Source organism: Salvelinus sp. IW2-2015, unplaced genomic scaffold (genome assembly GCF_002910315.2).
Source record: "Salvelinus sp. IW2-2015 unplaced genomic scaffold, ASM291031v2 Un_scaffold912, whole genome shotgun sequence".
Lineage (NCBI taxonomy): Eukaryota > Metazoa > Chordata > Actinopteri > Salmoniformes > Salmonidae > Salvelinus > Salvelinus sp. IW2-2015.
This window is the reverse complement of record NW_019942644.1, coordinates 334,733-356,567: the sequence shown is the minus strand read 5'-3', so window position 1 is coordinate 356,567 and position 21,835 is coordinate 334,733. Positions and strand designations below refer to the sequence as shown.

Here is a 21,835-nt window from a genome sequence, read left to right as displayed (position 1 = left end):
ACTTAGTGCAAGTTCCTGGCCCTCCAACTGCCCGTACCATACTTATTCTAATCACAGAACTTACTTGTCAAAAATCAGTCAGTAAGTTACTGTTGAATTTTACAAAGGTTATCACATTCTTTAAATACAGTATATTCCCATATTCTGTGGGGATAAGCGTTCTTATCAAAATGGGAGCAAACAAATATAGCCCTTTGACAAGACACACACCTTAAATATTTAATGAGCCTCAGACCTCTTTCGCTCACCCACACATTTTCCCACCAAGCCACAATAATCAATTTTAAATGCATTCTATGTACTGATTAGTATCCGCATGTGCTACAGTGTTTTTTGTTGAATTACCAAAAAGGTCTATACAGTGCACTGTTAAACACAATGGTACCGATAATTTTACTCTGCATATCTATGGTAATATAAAATGCATTCAGTAGATATATATTTATTAACAGGCAGTCGTTTAAGGAACAGATTCTATTCAATGACGGTCTACCCCAGCCAACGCTGGCCAATAGTGCTCGCCCTATTGGGACTCCCAGTCACCGGGCGGATGTAAACGCAAGTACTATGCGTGAAGCCTATCTTGCACTGAGATGCAGTGTCCTTAGACCACGCGCCACTCAGGAGAATACGATCAACTTGTGATTAATACAGTAATTACTGATAAATTACACAAAAAACAGGCTAACAGGTAGTATACTGTACGGTTCCATTTTCGCAAAGTATTGCTGTAAATGTCCTCCACCATAGGCATCGTTAAAGAGATGAGCTAATAAAAGTGTTATAATGTTTCCATTGCTGACTTGTAATGTTAATGGTGAGAGGCCAGGGTATATTGAGTCTTAGTAATGTCTGTTTAGCCTGTCCATGGGTATGGAGAGCTGTGTGATTCTCAGTAATGTCGTGTTACACTGTCCTGTATGGAGCTGTGTGATCTCCAGCTAAATGTCTGTTACCTGTCCTGGTATGGAGCTGTGTCAGAAATGTTACTTCCTTGGATTGATTCATAAATGTCTGTTTAACCTGTCCGGATGACGTGTATTCGAGTATGTCTTTCGGTTCGGCTGGATGGACTGATCCCAGTACAATGTCTTTACCTGTCCTGGTATGGAGCTGGTTGTCTCCATAAATGGCTCGTTTACCTGTACCTGTTATGGAGCTGTGTGATCCTCCCATAAATGTCCGTTTACCTGTCTGGTATGGAGCTGATGTTATCTCTCAGTAAATGTCTGTTTACCTGTCCTGGTATGGAGCTGTGGTGATCTCCGTAATGTCTGTTTACCTGATCCTGGTGATGGAAGCTGTGTGATCTGCCAGTAAAATGTCTTGTTTAGCCCTTCCTGGTATGGAGCTTTGTGATCTCCAGTAAATGTCTGTTTACCTGTCCTGTGGTATGAGCTGTGTTTGATCGCCATAAATGTCGTTTACTCTTATAGTTATTCTGTAGCGGTTTTAGTGAGCGGTTAGTGGAGCTTATACTTTGTGATCTCCCAGTAATGTCCTTTTTACCTTCCCTTATGGTAGGTATGATGTATTAGTATGGTAGGTTATGAGGTATAGTATGGTAGGTTAGACGCTTAGTATGTAGGTTCATGATGTATAATATGGTAGGGTTTATGAGCTATAGTATGGTACGGGTTATGAGCTTGATCGGTAGGGTTATGGGGTTATTAGTATGGCTAGTATATATGGGAGCTATAGATATGGTAGGGTTTATGCAGTTTATATGTATGAGTATATATGGTAGGTTATGATTATAAGTATGGGTATGCAGTTTATGGTATGAGTATGGTAGGGTTTATGAGGGTATAGCTATGTAGGTTTATGAGTTATAGGTATGGTAGCGGTTATTTGATATGTTAGTAGTATTATGTGTTAGATGAGTAGGGTAGTAGGTCTAGTGTTTTGAGTAGTGTATTGAGGTATAGAGTATGAGTGTGTTGTATGCGGATAGTATGTATGGTGGTTACTGAGGCTATAGTTATGGTTTAGGGTATTGAGCTATAGTATGGTAGCGGTATGAGGTATAGTCATGTAGTGAGGTATAGTAGGGTATGATGTTAATACTAGGTAGGGTTATGACGGGTTATTAGTATGGTAGAGGTGATTTAGCTAGAGTGTATATAGACTGTAGGGTTATGATGTATAGTATGGTTAGGGTATGAAAGTTAGTATGTGGTAGCGGTTTGAGTATGAGTTATGTGTAAGGTATGAAGTTATGTATGCTATAGTGATGAAGTATAGTGGTAGTTAAGAGTAAAATGCGTAGTATAGGATAGCGTTGTATTTTGAAGGTATAGTTATGCGTAGGCGTTGTGAGTATGGTATATAGGGGTTATGATGATAGTATGGTACGGGTATGAGTATAGTATGTAGGTTATGAGGTAATAGTATATAAGTGTTAGTATCGTGATGGTATAGGGTAATGTAGGGTTTTGAGATTTATATGTAGCCGTTGTGAGGATATGTATCGGCTGACATTTGTCTAAGGTTATTCTATGGAGCCGGAGTGTGATATCTGTCCGCTTGATGCACCCTTACCAGGCAGTCTTCTGGACACTGAGGATGAGCTACAGTGACATATGCCAGGCGGACTCAACGTAGTGGCCTATGAAGGCTGTCGTGATTGGCTGCCTCACCTCACCAGGAAGATGCTGCGGCGTGGTTCAGAGCCAGGAGACGACCAGAGGAGAAACCACGGTTCAGGAGCATCGTCCATGCCGTGCAGGCTGGCATCTTTGTCGAGAGGTACACACACACACACACACACACACACACACACACACACACACACACACACACACACACACACACACACACACACACACACACACAGACGCACACACACTCTTTTTCGTTGAGAGATTGTACTTTCATGAGGCATGGGGAAATAACCCTATAAGATAATTATAGTAGGCTATTGATATTGATAAGTATGCAGAGACATGTACAGATAAGTACAAAAACAACATACCATCAGACCATCAACACTTATTACAAGCTCAAATGAATTACTTCAGAGGTAGTGTTGTTTCTTAAAAGGAAAACACAACTGTCATTCTGCCTTTCAATAGAAAATGGTTATTATTCAAAACCTGGGCACAAACAGACATCGTGGYTTGCAGTTGTGGTGTTGCCCTTAGAAGTAAAGAATAACAGACATTCTGCCAGTAATAGAAATGGACATTAGTGAAATGTGCGTACAATTTCTTGAGCATAATTGCCTACTTACAGTGGGCACCAACATGAATATGTAAACATAATATTCAGCAATGCATCTCAATCTCCTCGAGCTGCTGGTAGGGCCTGTGTCTCACTCTTATTCCCATGGCAACTACTAGGCTATTTCAGTGTGCCATAGACACCTGTTGGAAACAATCCTCTACATCTTTATCTCCTGAAGCTGAATATTACAAAATGAAAGGCACAATGCAGGTATTTGAGATTTGATGCTCGGTTCGACAGTTGGAATTTTTATTTCTTAGTTTATTTCTCAAATTAGTCAAACTAAATAGGTTAATGCTTAATGCGTTTTGATGGTTCCTTCTTTAGTGGCCAACAGTATCATTTGAGTTATAAAATGTGTGCTGTAATTCCACATATTAAGAATGTTGTAAGATCTGTCGTTACAGTTATAAAGTATGTCTGTCAGACACAGTGTGGTCTCTTCAGCCCAGATTATCCTGTGAAAAACTAACAGGTCTGTGATTACAAACATTTTCAGAGAAGAGGAGAGAGGAGAATASAGTCAAASCCCAGCCTGCCAGATTCTTCTTCTCTTTTATTAACTACATGTAGGATGAGTTCCAAATTGTACCCTATTCCCTATATAGTGCACAACTTTTGACCATTGCCCGTAGAGAATAGGGTGCCATTTGGGACACATYCCTCTTCTCTTAAATTAGCTAGACACTTGAAGAACAGAGTGGTGGTTGTAAATCTATGGCCGAGTGGTCCTGGACAGTGGTTCACAACCTATGGTAACTTTTGCTGCAACCGTTATTACGGACCATAGACACGCTCTGTTTCCTTTGTGTTGCTTGTTTGCCAAAGGTCCAAGTCACGCTATCTTTGTTTGGCATGTATCCTTAGCATAGAGCCAAGTCTTTCTTTTCTGCCTGTTTCCAAAAGCCCGTGAGAGTCGTCTTGTGTTGCCTGTTCCTGCGCAATACCATTACTTTCTTCGATGGGTTGTGCTGTTTTGCCATGAAAGCCCAGTCTTCTGTGTGCTGCACTGTGTGTCCCATAAAATGGTAATCCTCCAGTCTATTCTTTTGCTGCTGTTTCCAAGAGGTGCTCCTTAAAGTCTTTCTTCATGTTCGCCGTCTCCAAAGCCAGTCTTTCTTTGCTGCTGTTTGCAAAGGCCACAGTCTTTCTTTAGTTAGCTGTTTCAGCAAAAAGCCCAACACTTCTTTGCTTGACTGTTTCCAAAGTCCCAGTCCTGTTCTTTTGCATGGCAACTGCTTTCACCGGAAGAGCGCCGTAGTCTTCAATTCGGCCTGCTGTTTCCAAAGCCCAGAACGTGTTAACTTAATAATGAGTCTGTTATCCACATATAGAAGGCCTCACTACGGATGTCTTTCTTTGCTGCTTACGTATTCCAAAGCCACAGATCTTTCTTAAATCGATTGCCGTTCCAGACTATCTCAACTGTAGCTACTTTCTTTGTGTTGGCTCGTTCCAAGACATGAGTGTGACAGAGTTCTTTGTTGCTGTTTCCAAGTATTTCGCCTAGTGAGAGATCATACTACTGAGTTGCGTCAGTTTCTTCAAAGCCCTACTACGTTGTCGTTGATGCTGTTACCTCAAAGTCGCTCGATGTCCTTTCTTGTTGTACTAAAGGTTCCCCAAAGCCCAGACTTATACTTTCATTGGCTGTGTCTACCAGAGAACCGCACATAGTCTAATCTCTTTTGCCGTTTCCAAAGCCAGTCTTTCTTTTGTCTGCTGTTCCAAAGCCCAGTCTTTCTTTGTTGCTGTTCCAAATCCCAGTCTTTCTTTGTTGCCGTTTCCAAGACCCAGTCTTCTTTGTTGCCGTTTCCAAAGCCCAGTCTCTCTCTTGTTGCCGTTCCAAAGCCAGTCTCTCTTTGTTGCCGTTTCCAAAGCCCAGTCTTTTCTTTGTTGCCGTTTAGCGCCAAAGGCACAGCTCTTTCTTTGTTGCCGTTTCCAAATCCCAGTCTTTCTTTGTTGCCGTTTCCAAAGCCCAGTCTCTCTTTGTTGCCGTTTCCAAAGCCCAGTCTTTCTTTGTTGCCGTTTCCAAATCCCAGTCTTTCTTTGTTGCCATTTCCAAAGCCCAGTCTTTCTTTGTTGCTGTTTCCAAAGCCCAGTCTTTCTTTGTTGCTGGTTCCAAASCCCAGTCTTTCTTTGGCCTTATTTAACAGTCCTGTCTCATCCCTCCCCCTCACCCCTTTCAACACCCAGCCTTTTGTTCAGTTCTGGCTGGCCCAAAACTATTTTATCTAGAAAGAATGCCTTCTCAAAAGCCTTGCTGCCTTTTAGTTTTTTTTAAATGTAATTACTGTTGATCCCACCATTACTGGTTATTCTTGAAAACGGAGGTATTGTGTCTTTATGTGACTGTAGCATTTTGATACCATAAAGGGATGTATACAATTGAAATCATCAGCCGTTGTTTGTTGTCCCTGTGTGTTCTATGTATACAAAGTACATGAACACGAGCTGCCACAGCAGGCAAAACTGATTTTAAATGAAATCATTACAACCACTAATTATTCTAACATTATTTCAACCCGTTTTGCCCGCTGGGCATATTGCAATTATTTTGTCTAACTACCTAATGATTGTGTATCTGTCTTCAGGATGTACAGACGGACGTCTAACATGGCTGGGCTGACGTACCCTCCAGCTGCCATTGCTGCTTTGAAGGTGCTTGATACTGTACATCATATTACCATTACTATGCCTACTATACAGTAAGGTAGGCAGCTAGATTCAGCCTGATTTTTGTCAGAGCAGATTATCGTGGGCTGAAGTATAATTCTAAGAAAATGTTGAACACTACAAATTTAGCACGAGTATGCTCAAAAAGAGATTGAATTTTAAAATATTAAAATAACAATCACTTCATACCTTGATTACGTTGAGACATGATCACGTCTTCCTTTTTACATGTGGGTATATTTGGGAACAGATTTCCTCAATTACAATGATTTTAGCTGAATTCCTCGTGATTTTATATAATCTTTTGAGATGGGAATGATGCCATTTTAAAACATTACAGGTATAATAAACTGTATCATTCATAATGATACAGAATACAGGCTTTATTACAGTTGTACAAGATSTACCTGACTTTATCATAACATCATCCTATTCTGAAATCCATAGAGATKATAAAATGTGTTATTGTGTGTAATATGTTTTATTTTATAGAACCCAATGTGTGTTCTATTTAATTCTGTGCTGTCACCATCCCTGACATCATCTGATTGTTTACAGGATGTAGATAAATGGTCCTTTGATGTGTTTGCGCTCCACGAGGCCAGCAGTGAACACGCATTAAAGTTCCTGGTGTACGAACTGCTCACCCGCTATGATCTGATCAACCGCTTCAGGGTTAGTCTCTCTTCAGTCTCTCTCTTGATCTTTAACGTCAGGGTCTGTGTGTGTGAGTGCATCTACGTATCTCTGTGTGTGTGTGTGTGCATCTATCTGTGTGTGTGCATCTATCTCTGTGTGTGTAAGTGCATCTATCTCTGTGTGTGTAAGTGTATCTATCTGTGTGTGTAAGTGCATCTATCTGTGTGTGTTGTGCATATATCTGTGTGTGTGTGAGTGCATCTATCTCTGTGTGTGTGAGAGTCTTATCTATCTCTGTGTGATGCTGAGGCGCCATCTACTCTGTTGTGTGTGTGAGTTGTACCTCTTATCATTCTGTGTGTCGTATTTTGCCTCTATCTGTGATGTGTGAGTGCATCTATCTGTTGTGTGTGTGTGATGTGTTGTGTCTTTAGTCGCTCGATAAGTCAAGTGGTGTGTTACTTGTTAAATAATAATGGTAGTGTGCCCTGGAGTGTTCAGAGTCAGAGTGAGGGTGACTGGTAGAGATAGGATGGTGTAGAATGTAGATGTGGTGTGAGTGCACTATGTGTGTAGTGATGTGGTGTGTAAGTGCCATCTATCTGTGTCGATGAGTTGCACTTCTATCTGATTTTGTGTGTGTGTGGTGTGTGTAAACAGTTGTGTGTGTGTGTGTGTGGTGTGCTGTGTGATGTGTGTGTGTGTGTTGTGTGTGTGAAATGTGTGTGTGTGTGTGTGTGTCTGGGTGTTGATGTGTAAGGTGGCATGCTAATCCCTCTGTCGTCGTCGAGGCGGGCATCTATCTCTGTGTTAGTGAGTGCATTGTCTAATCTGGTCATCTTCTGCTGTTGCTGTAAGTGCATCTCATTCTCTGTCGTGAGAGGGCAATCTATACTCTGTGAGTTAGTGTATGGCATCTACATCTGAGTGTGAGTTAGCACGTTACTCTGTGTGTTGAGGCATCTATCTGTGTGTGTGTGGTGTCTATTGCTCTATTGTGTAGTGTTGTTAGAGCATTCGTTTGAGGATGCGCTGCTTATCTGTGTGTGTGTACAGTTGGCATCATATCATTGTGTGTGTAAGTGCCTCTATTGTTGTGTGTGAGTGACATCTATCTGTGTTGATGTGTGTGTGTGTAAGTGCATCTATCTGTTAGTGACGTGAGTGATCGGTACTGTGTGTGTGTTGTGTGTGTGTGTGTGTGTGTGTGTGTGTGTGGTGTGTGTGTGTGTGTTGTGTGTGTGTGTGTGTGTGTAGTGGTAGTGTAGTGCTGTGTGTTGTGTGTGTTGTGTTTTGTGGTGTGGGTGTGTGTGTATGATGCATCTCTTTATTATCTCTTGTGTGTGTGAGGCATCTATCTCTGTGTGTGTGAGGCATCTACTCTGTGTGTGGCATCTATCTGTGTGTGTTGTTAGTGCATCATATCTGTGTTTTTATGTGCGTCATTATATACTCTGTGGTTGTGTTGACCGGCTGCATGCGGTGTACTTCTGTTGTGAGACTCAGCACAATCCGCTATCCTGTCTGTAGATAGTTAGGCGGCATGTCTCTCTGCTCGTCGCTAGTGTGGTGTAGTGTTAGCCCACCCACCAATAGACAAATAACTATCGTGGTTCCGCACTCGTGTGAGGGCATCTATCTGTGTGTGTGTGTGTGAGTGCATCTATTCATTGTGTGTGTTAAGTGCCTATCTGTGCTGTGTGTGTGAGTGGCATCTATCTGTAGTGTGTGTGTGTGTGTGTGTAAAGTGCATCTCATATGTGTATGCTACGTGAGTGGCATCTATCTGTGTGTGTGTGTGTGTGTGTGTGTGGTGTGTGTTGTGTGTGTGTGTGTGTGTGCTGTGTGGTGTGTGTGTGTGTGTGTGTTGTGTGTGTGTGTGTGTGTGTGTTGTGTGTGTGTTGTGTGTGTGGTGTGTCGTTGTAAGTTGCATCTATCCCTCTGTGTGTTGTAGGTGGCACAAATCTATCCTACTGTAGTAGTAGCTCGAAGATACGAACACTACCATAATCTCCCATGTGATCCGCTACGGATGGAGGAGAAGACGTATCTCTGTTGTTGATGTACTCTTACCTGGTCCATATCTCTAAGTGTGGTATAGTGTGCCTCATCTATCCATGTGTGATGGTGTTGTTAGTGCATCGGTTCATACTCTGGATGCTGAAGTGAGGGCAGTGGCGCTAATCATGTGGTTTGAGTGCCATCTATCATGTAGTCTGTTTTGCAGTGTGTGCTGTGTGCAATGCTTCGTGAGTATATGTGTGTTGTTCGTGTTCGGTCCCTCCCCTCTGTACGTCTGTTCGGTAGGGACCAAACAAGGCCTTCTGGGTGCCTCGTTTGCCAGAAAGACTTTGTTTCACCACTCCTACCTCACGGCTGTTCTGTTTCCTTGTCCTTCATTACATCCCTGTTGTCTTGGATTTTTATTGATGACCGAGGCTCATTGTGATACTTCCTCTGTTAGTTATGAGTGGTGACCGGATAAAATTAGGATCACCGAGACCAAGCTTACGGTTGCTTGTTCCAATTTGAGGATTAATCAATATTCTTTCATTTAATATGATCATATGGTTGGACTTGGTACTTGAACGCCTCTGTCATAAGGGCTACATAACACTAATAAAATCTAGATGACATAACTAATGAAGCAGGCCCAAGAACACACAGCAGCAGGCTTGGAGGCATGTAGTCTTAATTTATGTGCCGTAATTGTGTGTACAGATCATACAACAGTGACCCTCTATTCCAAGTCATATTGTTTTAGCCCCCACCTTGTGGGAATCCATCAATACCCGGATCTAGACAGTATATTATGCCATTAGACCATGTTCCTAACGATTGTCGCACTAAAGTCAGCCTTAAGAATTAGCACGATATCACCATATAGTATGGACGAGTCACGCTTTAGAGCATGCACATGGAATTAGAAGTCACTCCCTACAATGCAAGTAGTCACTATAGATCTAGTCATCCTATAGATAGTCACCTATAGATATTCCGGTCACGCTATTCGATAGATCACCTACAGAGTGAGACAAATGTACTATACGGTTAGTACCTATAGATAGGGTCATACAGCTAGCACCTACAGATAGATCACCTTAGGAGATAGTCACCTAAGATTATCACAAGCTAGCTGTCATCCTTAGACTAGTCACCTATAGAGCAGTATGCATAGGTCGCTGTTCCACTAACCAGAGGTTGCATGAACTGTTATGCACGTCTGGCACCAGATTGATTGTACTAATTATCAATCATTCATCATACTATGTGTGGTCTAGGCCTGCATATAAAACTACCCTATCCAGGTGCATCTAGACGTTATATTGATGTGGATTGAGCTGATAGATACAATACCTATCCAGTGTTGTAACCATATGATGTGGTTAGTTATATTAGAAAATCCACCTAATACAGGTGTTGTAACATATGATGTTGGTCTAAGCTATAATAAGGGAAGAACCCTGAATCGCAGTGTTGTGAACAATGCATGTGGTTAGCTGATATAGCTTAAATGACCTATCCAGGTGTATGTAACATATGATGGGTTAGGCTGATATAAATATACCATATTCCAAGGTCAGTAATGAAACATAATGACTCGTGGTTAGCTGATATAAAAATACCTATCTACGTTTGTAACATATATGATGTATAGCTGAATAAAAATACTCTATCCAGTGTCAATGATAAACATATGATGTGGTTGAGCTGATATTGAAAATTACCTAATCCAGGAAGTCTAGCAAATCAAGTATGGTGTTAGCTGATAGTAAATACTCGGTATCCAGTGTGATTACAGGTAAGGCCATATGATGATGGTACAGATGATTAACAATACCTCATCCAGTGGCTGTAACATATGATGTGGTAGTCTGATAATAAGATACCTATCCAGGTGTCTGTAACATTTGATGTGTGTTACTGATAAAATACCTATCAGTGCGTAACATGATTGATGGTGTTCTCAGCCAAAACATGGCATGTCATGCAGACTCAGTGCAGATTCCAGTCACCATGACTTCAGTCATGCCTACTAGCTTTATATACGCTGATAGCACTTCACCTATCGTCAATTTAATATAGTCAGTTCAACCCTACAGGGCAGCACCTACTGTTATAATCTAGTCACCTGACAGATATCCCTACGTATATAGCCTATCTATCATATGATACACCCATAGCATATCGGACCTATGAGATAGATCCACACCCACTAATATTCCCGCTCGTAGCAGATCAGTGTCCCCACTAGCATAACACCTAACAGATAGTCCACTCATTAGGATAGTCGGCTCTATAATCAAGATAGCTTTGCCTACTTTGTTATTATATATAGTCACCCATAGATAGTCGCCTACAGATAGTGGATTTAGGAAGAGCAGTGTTCTGGGCCATGCTCTGCTCTTAGTCTGATTAAACAATTGAAGTATAGCTTGCACACAAGCTACAGTACATGTACACGAAGCCCCCACACGTGTATCTCTTTATCTCTCCAGCTTCATTGTAGAAGCGAACTCCCGCACACATAACATTTGGACAATATAAACAACTTGCAGATGTAATACAGTATATTGCAGGAGTGTGCAGGAGTTCTCTTTTCTGTAATGAAGTCGGTGATGTGCGTGATAACATTTCACTTCTCTCTCTCCAGTTGCCTGGAACCCACTGTGTTAGTGGTTGTCTGTGGTGAAACTGGCCCTCCATGACCCAGCACAGAGCCAATCACCTTCTAGTTGTTCATCTAGCTGAAACTTTGAGCTCTGGCTTCTGTTTCTGTCTTTTTAAAATTGTGATCTTTGACTAAAAGACAGAATATACTTATTTTTACAATTATTTTGGGGTGGAGTGCATCCCATTTTTACAATTTATCAGGCAGACCTAACCCAGATACCAGTGTCTTAACCTCCCTATTCTAACCCAGATTCCAGTGTCAACTCTGGTTTCTTAACCTCTCTGTTCTAACCCAGATTCCAGTGTCTTAACGTCTCTGTTCTAACCCAGATACATCTCTGGTGTCTTAACCACTGGTATCTGGTCACCTCTTGTGTCTTAACCTCTCTGTTCTAACCCAGATTCCATGTTCTAACCTCTCTGTTCTAACCCAGATTCCAGTGTCTTAACCTCTCTGTTCTAACCCAGATTCCAGTGTCAACGCTGGTGTCTTAACCTCTCTGTTCTAACCCAGATTCCAGTGTCTTAACCTCTCTGTTCTAACCCAGATACCAGTGTCTCTCTGGTGTCTTAACCTCCCTGTTCTAACCCAGATACCAGTGTCATCTCTGGTGTCTTAACCTCCCTGTTCTAACCCAGATACGTTCTAACCCAGATATGTTCTAACCCAGATACCAGTGTCATCTCTGGTGTCTTAATCTCCCTGTTCTAACCCAGATACCAGTGTCATCTCTGGTGTCTTAACCTCCCTGTTCTAACCAGATACGTTCTAACCCAGATACGTTCTAACCCAGATACCAGTGTCATCTCTGGTGTCTTAACCTCCCTGTTCTAACCCAGATACCAGTGTCATCTCTGGTGTCTTAACCTCCCTGTTCTAACCCAGATACGTTCTAACCCAGATACGTTCTAACCCAGATACCAGTGTCATCTCTGGTGTCTTAACCTCCCTGTTCTAACCCAGATACGTTCTAACCCAGATACGTTCTACCCAGATACCAGTGTCATCTCTGGTGTCTTAACCTCCCTATTCTAACCCAGATTCCAGTGTCAACTCTGGTGTCTTAACCTCTCTGTTCTAACCCAGATTCCAGTGTCTTAACGTCTCTGTTCTAACCCAGATACATCTCTTGTGTCTTAACCACTGGTATCTGGTCATCTCTGGTGTCTTAACCTCTCTGTTCTAACCCAGATTCCAGTGTCTTAACCTCTCTGTTCTAACCCAGATTCCAGTGTCTTAACTCTCTGTTCTAACCCAGATTCCAGTGTCAACGCTGGTGCTTAACCTCTCTGTTCTAACCCAGATTCCAGTGTCTTAACCTCTCTGTTCTAACCCAGATACCAGTGTCATCTCTGGTGTCTTAACCTCCCTGTTCTAACCCAGATACCAGTGTCATCTCTGGTGTCTTAACCTCCCTGTTCTAACCCAGATACGTTCTAACCAGATATGTTCTAACCCAGATACCAGTGTCATCTCTGTGTCTTAACCTCCTGTTCTAACCCGATATACGTTTCTAACCCAGATATGTTCTAACCAGATACCAGTGTCATCTCTGGTGTTCTTAATCTCCCTGTTCTAACACCAGATACCAGTGTTCAATCTCTGGTGTCTTAACCTCCCTGTTCTAACCCAGAGTGTCATCTCGGTGCCTGTTCTAACCCAGATAGTTCTTAACCAGATACCAGTGTCATCTCTGGTGTCTTATACCTCCGCTTCTAACCCAGATACCAGTGTCATCTCTGGTGTCTTAACCTCCCTGTTCTAACCCAGATACCAGTGTCATCTCTGGTGTCATAACCTCCCTATTCAGATACCAGTGTCATCTTTTTTTATTTTATCTTTATTTACTAGGCAAGTCAGTTAAGAACAAATTCTTATTTTCAATGACAGCTTAGGAACAGTGGGTTAATGGCCTTATTCAGGGGCAGAACAACAGATTTGTACCTTGTCAGCTTGGGGATTTGATCTTGCAACCTTTCGGTTACTAGTCCAATGCTCTAACCACTAGGCTACCTGCCGCTGGTGTCTTAACCTCCCTGTTTTTCCCCAGATTCCAGTGTCATCTCTGGTGTCCTTCGTAGAGGCTCTAGAGGTGGGCTACAGCAAACACAGAAACCCCTACCATAACCTGATCCACGCTGCCGACGTCACACAGACAGCACACTATCTGATGCTCCACACTGGCATTATGGTGAGTCTGTCACACACACACGTTCGTGCAATGAATTATCCCCCAGCATCATACACAAATCAAAGGACAGGTTCTGATTGTGTTTCTTGTTACCATCTCTCTCTCTCTCTCTCTCTCTCCCTCCCTCTCTCAGCACTGGCTCACTGAACTGGACATCCTAGCCATGGTGTTTGCTGCAGCTATCCATGACTTTGAACACACTGGGACAACCAACAACTTTCACATTCAGACCAGGTGAGTGTGTCCGTATTCTTCAGTCAGTAGATATTTTAATTCCTAAGCTACTGTACCACTGATAGTAATTGACCTAATAGACTGATTGATGACTCAACGATAATTATTTATTGCCATTTCCATTCATTCCATCCTATCAATACCAATGTTAAACTGAGATGTCCTTGTATTGTACTTTTAGTACACCACTTGTCTCCCAGACAGACAGACAGTGCAGCCAGTCTGACCCTGACTAATGAATGGAGCCTGAAGAAAGGAGCATGACCGTATAAAGAACCCATTTAAGTGAAGGCACCCATTTAAACAACCCWTTAAAGGGAAGTGCACAATAAGAATAATCAATATTGCAGCATTGACCTCAGTGATAACAAGGGATAGCAACGAAAGAGAGACAGAGTGAGAATGTGTGAGAGAGGGAGAGAGATTAAACCCTTCACTTAGTTTAAACCTCTGCATGGCTTTCTAGTCTAAGAACAATGATCAGAAAGGCCTCTGGTCCTTTAGACATGAGGGTTGTTGTGTGGTGAGATGGAAAATGAAGGTATTGTTCAAACTCCCCTTCTGTGATTATGTGTTCTAAAATCGCTACCATCTCGAGTTGCTACCATCGCTTTCATAATCACTATCGTCATTTCAAAACTGGTCGGAATGAAGCCGCTTCAACCAGTATTGCCCACTGGGGTAGTGTTTCCATACAAGTTGGCTACCTGGTAAAGTTATCCAGTCTGGGAAGCCCCATGTGGCACAATGAATAATCACACCTTCTCTTCCCTCTTTTTCTGCTTCTTCTCTTCCTCTTTCCAGGTCAGAGGTGGCCATCCTGTACAATGATCGGTCAGTCCTGGAGAACCACCATGTCAGTGCTGCCTACAGACTTATGCAAGAAGATGAGATGAACATACTGGTCAACCTGTCAAAAGATGACTGGCGGTGAGTTAAGAAAGACTCCTCAGATCCTCAAGCTTTGGGGTTTTAGGCTCGATATCTGTAAAGCACTTTGTGACAACTGYTGATGTAAAAAGGGCTTTATAAAATACATTTGATGAATTGATTGAGATCAACACTTCAAAGAACGAAGGGGCAAGAACTGTAACATAACCTGGATACTTAGCCTTCATTTTAGGTTTGGATAYGAATGTGGTGTGGTGTATTTCAATGGAAGACTATTATATAACCTGGATGACAGAGAGAATGTGTCTCAATCAATCAATCAAACTACATGACCAAAAGTATGTGGACATCTACTCATCTCATTCCAAAACCATGGGCATTAATGTGGAGTTGGTTCCCTTATTGCTGCTATAACAGCCACCACTCTTCTGGGAAGGCTTTCCATTAGATGTTGGAACATTGCTGCAGGGACTTGATTCCATTCAGCCACACGAGCATTAGTGAGGTCAGGCACTGATGTTGAGCGATTAGGCCTGGCTCGCAATTCTAATTCATCCTAAAGGTGTTCAATGGGGCTGAGGTCAGGGCTCTGTGTAGGCCAGTGAAGATCTCGACAAAMCATTTCTGTATGGACCTCACTTTGTGCACAGGGGCATTGTCATGCTGAAACAGGAAAGGGCTTTCCCTAAACTATTGCCACAACGTTGGAAGCACAGAATTGACTAGAATGTCATTGTATGCTGTAGCATTGAGATTTTCCTTCGCTGGAACTAAGGAGCCTGAACCATGAAAAACTGTCCTCATCCACCAAACTTTACAGTTGGCACAATGCGTTCAGGGAGGTACAGATGCAAAATATKTTTTATTGTGAAACAAACAAGAAACACCACAAAAAACTGAAAACTTGAGCATGCATAACTATTCACCCCCTAAAGTCAATACTTTGTGGAGCTACCATTTGTAGCAATTACAGCTGCAAGTCTCTTGGGGTATGTCTCTATAAACTTGGCACATCTAGCCACTGGGATTTTTGCCTATTCTTCAAGACAAAACTGCTTCAGCTCCTTCAAGTTGGATGGGTTCCGCTGGTGTACAGCAATCTTTAAGTCATACCACAGATTCTCAATTGGATTGAGGTCTGGGCTTTGACTAGGCCATTCCAAGACATTTAAATGTTTCCCCTTAAACCACTCAGGTGTTGTTTTAGCAGTATGCTTAGGGTCATTGTCCTGCTGGAAGGTGAACTTCCGTCCCAGTCTCAAATCTCTGGAAGACTGAAACAGGTTTCCCTCAATAATTTCCCTGTATTTAGCGCCATCCATCATTCCTTCAATTCTGACCAGTTTCTCAGTCCAAGCCGATGAAAAACATCCCCACAGCATGATGCTGCCACCACCATGCTTCACTGCACACTGGGGATGGTGTTCTCAGGGTGATGGGAGGTGTTGGGTTTGTGCCAGACATAGTGTTTTCCTTGATGGCCAAAAAGCTACATTTTAGTCTCATTTGACCAGAGTACCTTCTTCCATATTGTTTGGGGAGTCTCCCACATGCCTTTTGGTGAACACCAAATGTGTTTTCTTTTTTTTTTCTTTAAGCAATGGCTTTTTTTCTGGCCACTCTTCCATAAAGCCCAGCTCTGTGTAGTGTACAGTTTAAAGTGGTCCTATGGACAGATACTCCAATCTCCGCTGTGGAGCTTTGCAGCTCCTTCAGGGTTATCTTTGGCCTCTTTGTTGCCTCTCTGATTAATGCCCTCCTTGCCTGGTCCATGAGTTTTGGTAGGCGGCCCTCTCTTGGCAGGTTTGTTGTGGCCATATTCTTTCAATTTTTTAATAATTGATTTAATGGTGCTCCATGGGATGTTCAAAGTTTCAGATTTTTTTTATAACCAAACCCTGATCTGTACTTCTCCACAACTTTGTCTCTGACCTGTTTGTAGAGCTCCTTGGTCTTCATGGTGCCGCTTGCTTGGTGGTGCCACTTGCTAAGTGGTGTTGCAGACTCTGGGGCCTTTCAGAACAGGTGTATATATACTGAGACCATGTGACACTTAGATTGCACACAAGTGGACTTTATTTAACTAATTATGCGACTTCTGAAGGTAGTTGATTGCACCAGATCTTATTTAGGGGCTTCATAGCAAAGGGGGTGAATACATACATTATGCACGCACCACTTTTCCATTATTTTTTTCATTTCACTTCACCAATTTGGACTATTTTGTGTATGTCCATTACATAAATCCAAATAAAAATCTATTTAAATGACAGGTTGTAATGCAACAAAATAGGAAAAACGCCAAAGGGGATGAATACTTTTGCAAGGCATTGTAGCGTTCTCCTGGCATCCGCCAAACCCAGTTTAGTCTGTCGGACTGCAAGATGGTGAAGCGTGATTCATCACTCCAGAGAACGCGTTTCCACTGCTCCAGAGTCCAATGGTGGAGTCCAATGGTGGTGAGCTTTACACCACCAACGCTTGGCATTCGCATGGTGATCTTAGGCTTGTGTGCGGCTGCTCGGCCATGGAAACCCATTTCATGAAGCTCCCGACGAACAGTTTTTGTGCTGACGTTGTTTCCAGAGGCAGTAGTAAACGTTGCAACCGAGGACAGACGATTTTTACGCACTACACGCTTCAGCACTCGGCGACCCCGTTCTGTGAGCTTTGTGGCCTACCACTTCGCGGCTGAGCCGTTGTTGCTCCTAGACGTTTTCACTTCACATTAACAGCACTTACAGTTGACCGGGGCAGCTCTAGCAGGGCAGAAATTTTATGAACTGACTTGTTGGAAAGGTGGCATCCTATGACTRTGCCACGTTGAAAGTCACTGAGCTCTCCAGTAAGGCCATTCTACTGCCAATGTTTGTCTATGGAGATTGCATGGCTGTGTGCTCAATTGTGTACACCTGTCAGCAACAGTTGTGGCTGAAATAGCAGAGGGGTGTCCACATACTTTTGTATAGATAGTGTATTTATAAAGCCCTTTTAACATCAGCAGTTGTCACAAAGTGCTTATACAGAAACCCAGCCTAAAACACCAAAGAGCAAGCGATGCAAATGTAGAAGCACAGTGGCTAGGAAAAACTCCCTGGAAATGCAGGAACCTAGGAAGAAACCTGGAGAGAAACCAGGCTCTAAGGGGTGGTCAGTCATCTTCTGGCTGTGATTCAGTGATTATGGAAAGTTCCACAGCTCACCCCGATCAGTATGTACTGTATAGAAATGCTATGCTAATGACTGGGGTTTGTCATGAAGAAGCGGTGCTAGACATCACACTGTGTTCTTGTCCTTGAGAATCCAAGAACAGCTGGAGTGGCTAGGTGGAAACTGACCCTGTTCTCCTGTGTGTGTTTCCAGAGAGCTACGGATCCTGATGATTGAGATAGTAATGAGTACAGACATGTCCTGCCATTTCTCTTTCACCTAACTCTAACCTGTCTGTCTGTCAGAGAACTGCGGACCCTGGTGATTGAGATGGTGATGAGTACAGACATGTCCTGCCATTTCCAGCAGATCAAAACCATGAGGAACGCCCTGCAGCAGCCCGAGGGGTGAGTGGACTGTCTCTGGACCCTGACCTACGACCCCTGAACCCTTAGCCCCAACTGCTAAACCCTAACTTCTAACCTATAGCCCCAGCTCTCTGGACCATGCCTTTCATCTTGATCCTTTATGTGTCCCTGTATATCTATCTATCTATCTATCTATCTATCTATCTATCTATCTATCTATCTATCTATCTATCTATCTATCTATCTATCTATCTATCTATCTATCTATTGTAGTGGTAGTACTGCTACTAGTATGGTTGATAAGGGTAATCTCCACAAGGCACATACACTATTTTGTCTTTTGCAGAGCCAACTGATCTGGGTTGACGCTGGATGTGCCTGTAAAATAGTCCAGTCATGGCTCTATCTGATACCATCTTCCTTTCCAAAATTAGACGACCCCCATCAACAGTAGTCATGGATTTCTTATTTTCAACAATACAAATACACCATGACAGCGCAATACACAAGGGGTGGAACAGTGGCAAAGGTACCCACAGGACAAACAGAATAATATTAGTCTGAGGAGAGATTAAATAGCATTAATACAACAAAAATTATTCAAAACACACCTTTAGTTTACACCAAAGTTAAACAGATGTATTTTTTCTTCATAATAAGCAGGAGTAATATTCTTAGATCAGAATGACAGCAGACTGTAGATTATTATAATTCAGAAATGTTCACAAGTTGTTCACCGTTTTCACAAGAGACAGACTGACACACATTTTCTGTTTTGACTGAGTTTTTCCTACCTACCTGCCTGCCTGCCCGCCCGCCTGCATGTATGCATGTATGTATGTATTTGTGTTAGCTGATGTACTGTTGTTTCTACAGAGTAGACAAGGCTAAAGCCCTATCTCTGATGCTGCATGCAGCTGACATCAGTCACCCAGCCAAGGCCTGGAAGCTGCACTACCGATGGACACAGGCCCTGATGGAGGAGTTCTTCAGACAGGTACAGTACAAACAACGTCCCACCCTAAAGTCCCTGACAGATACCATGGGAGAGGGAAACTTGACCACTGTATTATGTATGTATCCTGTATTGCTAAGGATATGGGATACCATTCCAATAGCTTTAGGAATATCTTCACTTGGATCAACTGGATATGTTACATTGAGCATTATGGGTATTGTAGTGAATCATATTACATTATACAGTAGAGCCACTCCTGCCATTCTGCATTGATATGGTTATAAAGGCTGGTATTGTTGTTGTTTTTTACAGGGCGATAAGGAGGTTGAGTTAGGGCTGCCATTCTCTCCTCTGTGTGATCGTAAAGCTACCATGATTGCCCAGTCACAAATAGGTGAGCATCACACCCTGTTATTGCCCCCCCTGTGATCTGTTTCATACAGCTCTGAAGGGTTTGTGTACTCAGACAGGCCATAGTGCAAATGCGCCACCATGTGGACATTTGAGAAATGATCAGATATTTTTCCCTTGCTACGATAAGGCATGGGAAACTTCACTGTCTGTCATCATAAATTACATTTGCTGTAACATCACACACAGTTTTTTTCTCCTGTTTCTCTGAAAAGTACAATCATCAGTTTCTCTGTCTGTCTCCCAGGGTTCATTGACTTCATAGTAGAACCCACATTCTCTGTGTTGGTGGACACGACAGAGAAGATCATTACACCTCTCATAGAGGATACCTTAAAGTCACACGACACTGGTGTCCGCAGGTCAAGGTGAGATACATTCCCATTATTATAAACTCTGGAAAATCCCAGTTTTCCCGGCTCAGTTTTCCCAGATTAGCATCTCTGACGTATTCAAAATGCCTACCAGTATCACCAGTACCACTCACACTCAGAATTTCTCTGTCTTCTATCTCTATGGTCGTTCTATGTTGTGGAATAAGCAACCAAGTATTACTCCAGTGTTTTCTGTTCTATATAATATGTCCATATTAGGACAGCCACACAAAGAGTTGGTGTCATTGTCATTCTGACTTACGGCGTCAACATATATTTGACAGAATGGACGTAATTTGAGTTTCTGTTGTATGTTGCTTGTTGGTTCAGTTTGACAGGTAGTGGGTCGGTGGTGGAGTCAGTCCAGAGACACAGTGGTCGAGGGTCCAGCCAGGGAGTTGACCAGGGGCTCACTACAGACTATAGCCTGACTGGCATCGACCTGAAACGGGTCAGACACACACTGGCAGAGGTCATCCAACACAACAAAGACAGATGGAAGGAGCTCTCTGTACAAGGTATAGTTGTTGTTGTTGCTCTTCTTCCTTTTTTTTCTTCTTCACTCACCTGAATACCTATCCTTCTTTCAGTGTTTTATGTTCTTTCCATTGTCAGAAGACTATGACATGACATTACAGGTTCATTCCTGTTGCTTGTGTTATCTCGTTTCTTCAGAGTTGGCGAGGAAAGAGCAAGCTGAGTTGACTTCTGACCCAGAGAAAGAGTCCCTGATGAACACAGAGGTTACGTTGACTCACACCAGCCCTGAGAGACACAGCCAGGAGCTTCAATCAGAGCCCTTCAATGAACTGATGAACAACACAAACACAAACTCCAATAACTCTTCCCAGGAGGACTCAGAGCTGGACCACAGTCCTCACAGGCCTCAGTCACCGTCTGAGGATAAAGAGACAACATCACATGGTTCCATCTCTCCTGAACACCTACCATGGAACGGTAGGAATGCTAGCTAGCGATATGATATGATACAATATACGATATGATATACAACACAATATACGATAGAATGTACAATACAACAATGCAACATAATGTAGTGCAACGTAACATAACGCAACACAACAACATGCAATGCAATACAACACAATACAACACAGCACAATAGCACAGTGAAACCAACAGTCATGCCTTTTAACAATGCTGTTGCCCTCTCAGTAAGCTATAGCTATGTGGTATTTTTCTCGTTTCTATAATTGTGTTGTCAGTTACAGCCATCTGTGACCAAGTGTCGAAGAGATAGATAGCTGCCGAGTGGAGGGTTGTCAAGGTTACAGCTGAGTGATGCTGTGTTGTCATGGTAACTGTTGTTGCTTGCAAGAGAAAGCCCTGAGCCAGTCCTTGAGCAGGGGGAGGACTCTCTTCAGAGCCCTTGATTTTGATAGGCTACCCAACAACACTGCCACTTCCTGATTCAACAGGCATTATATTTGTTTAGTTTTTTTATTGTAAAATTGTTCTGATTGATTTTATTGTTATTTATTAAAGATAGGGGTCTTCATGCTCCACTTTTCACCGGAAGTGTTTTTTGTCTATTTTCATTCAGTCTTTATGGTCTATTTATCTGTCTATTTTCATTCAGTCTTTATGGTCTATTTATCTGTCTATTTTCATTCAGTCTTTATGGGTCTATTATTCTGCTATTTCATTCAGTCTTTATGGTCTATTTATTCTGTCTACTTTTTTATTCAGTCTTTATGGTCTATTTATCTGTCTATTTTCATTCAGTCTTTATGGTCTATTTTATCTGTCTATTTTCATTCAGTCTTTATGATGGTCTATTTTATCTGTCTAATTTTCCTCATTCAGTCTTTAATGGTCTTATTTATCTGTCTATTTTCATTCAGTCTTTATGGTCTATTTATCTGTCTATTTTCATTCAGTCTTTATGGTCTATTTATCTGTCTATTTTCATTCGGTCTTTATGGTCTATTTATCTGTCTATTTTCATTCGGTCTTTTAGATGGGTCTGCACCGTACACACTCACTATATTAGACTGCAAGTGTGAGAATAGGACGGTCACG

The 21,835-nt window shown here is 42.3% G+C and overlaps 1 protein-coding gene across 1 annotated transcript; it reads left to right on the top strand.

Annotated features, from left to right (window-relative positions):
* The first annotated feature begins 2,679 nt into the window (after window positions 1-2,679).
* Window positions 2,680-21,331, top strand: LOC112069129 (dual specificity calcium/calmodulin-dependent 3',5'-cyclic nucleotide phosphodiesterase 1A). The gene is made up of 12 exons (XM_024136425.2): window positions 2,680-2,748; window positions 5,820-5,886; window positions 6,460-6,576; window positions 13,266-13,406; window positions 13,540-13,640; window positions 14,445-14,570; window positions 17,987-18,088; window positions 18,926-19,046; window positions 19,320-19,401; window positions 19,666-19,786; window positions 20,123-20,310; window positions 20,468-21,331. The coding sequence occupies exons 2-12, from the start codon at window positions 5,821-5,823 to the stop codon at window positions 20,764-20,766; spliced, it is 1,464 nt and encodes a 487-aa protein (XP_023992193.2). The 5' UTR covers window positions 2,680-2,748; window position 5,820; the 3' UTR covers window positions 20,767-21,331.
* Window positions 21,332-21,835: the final 504 nt, after the last annotated feature.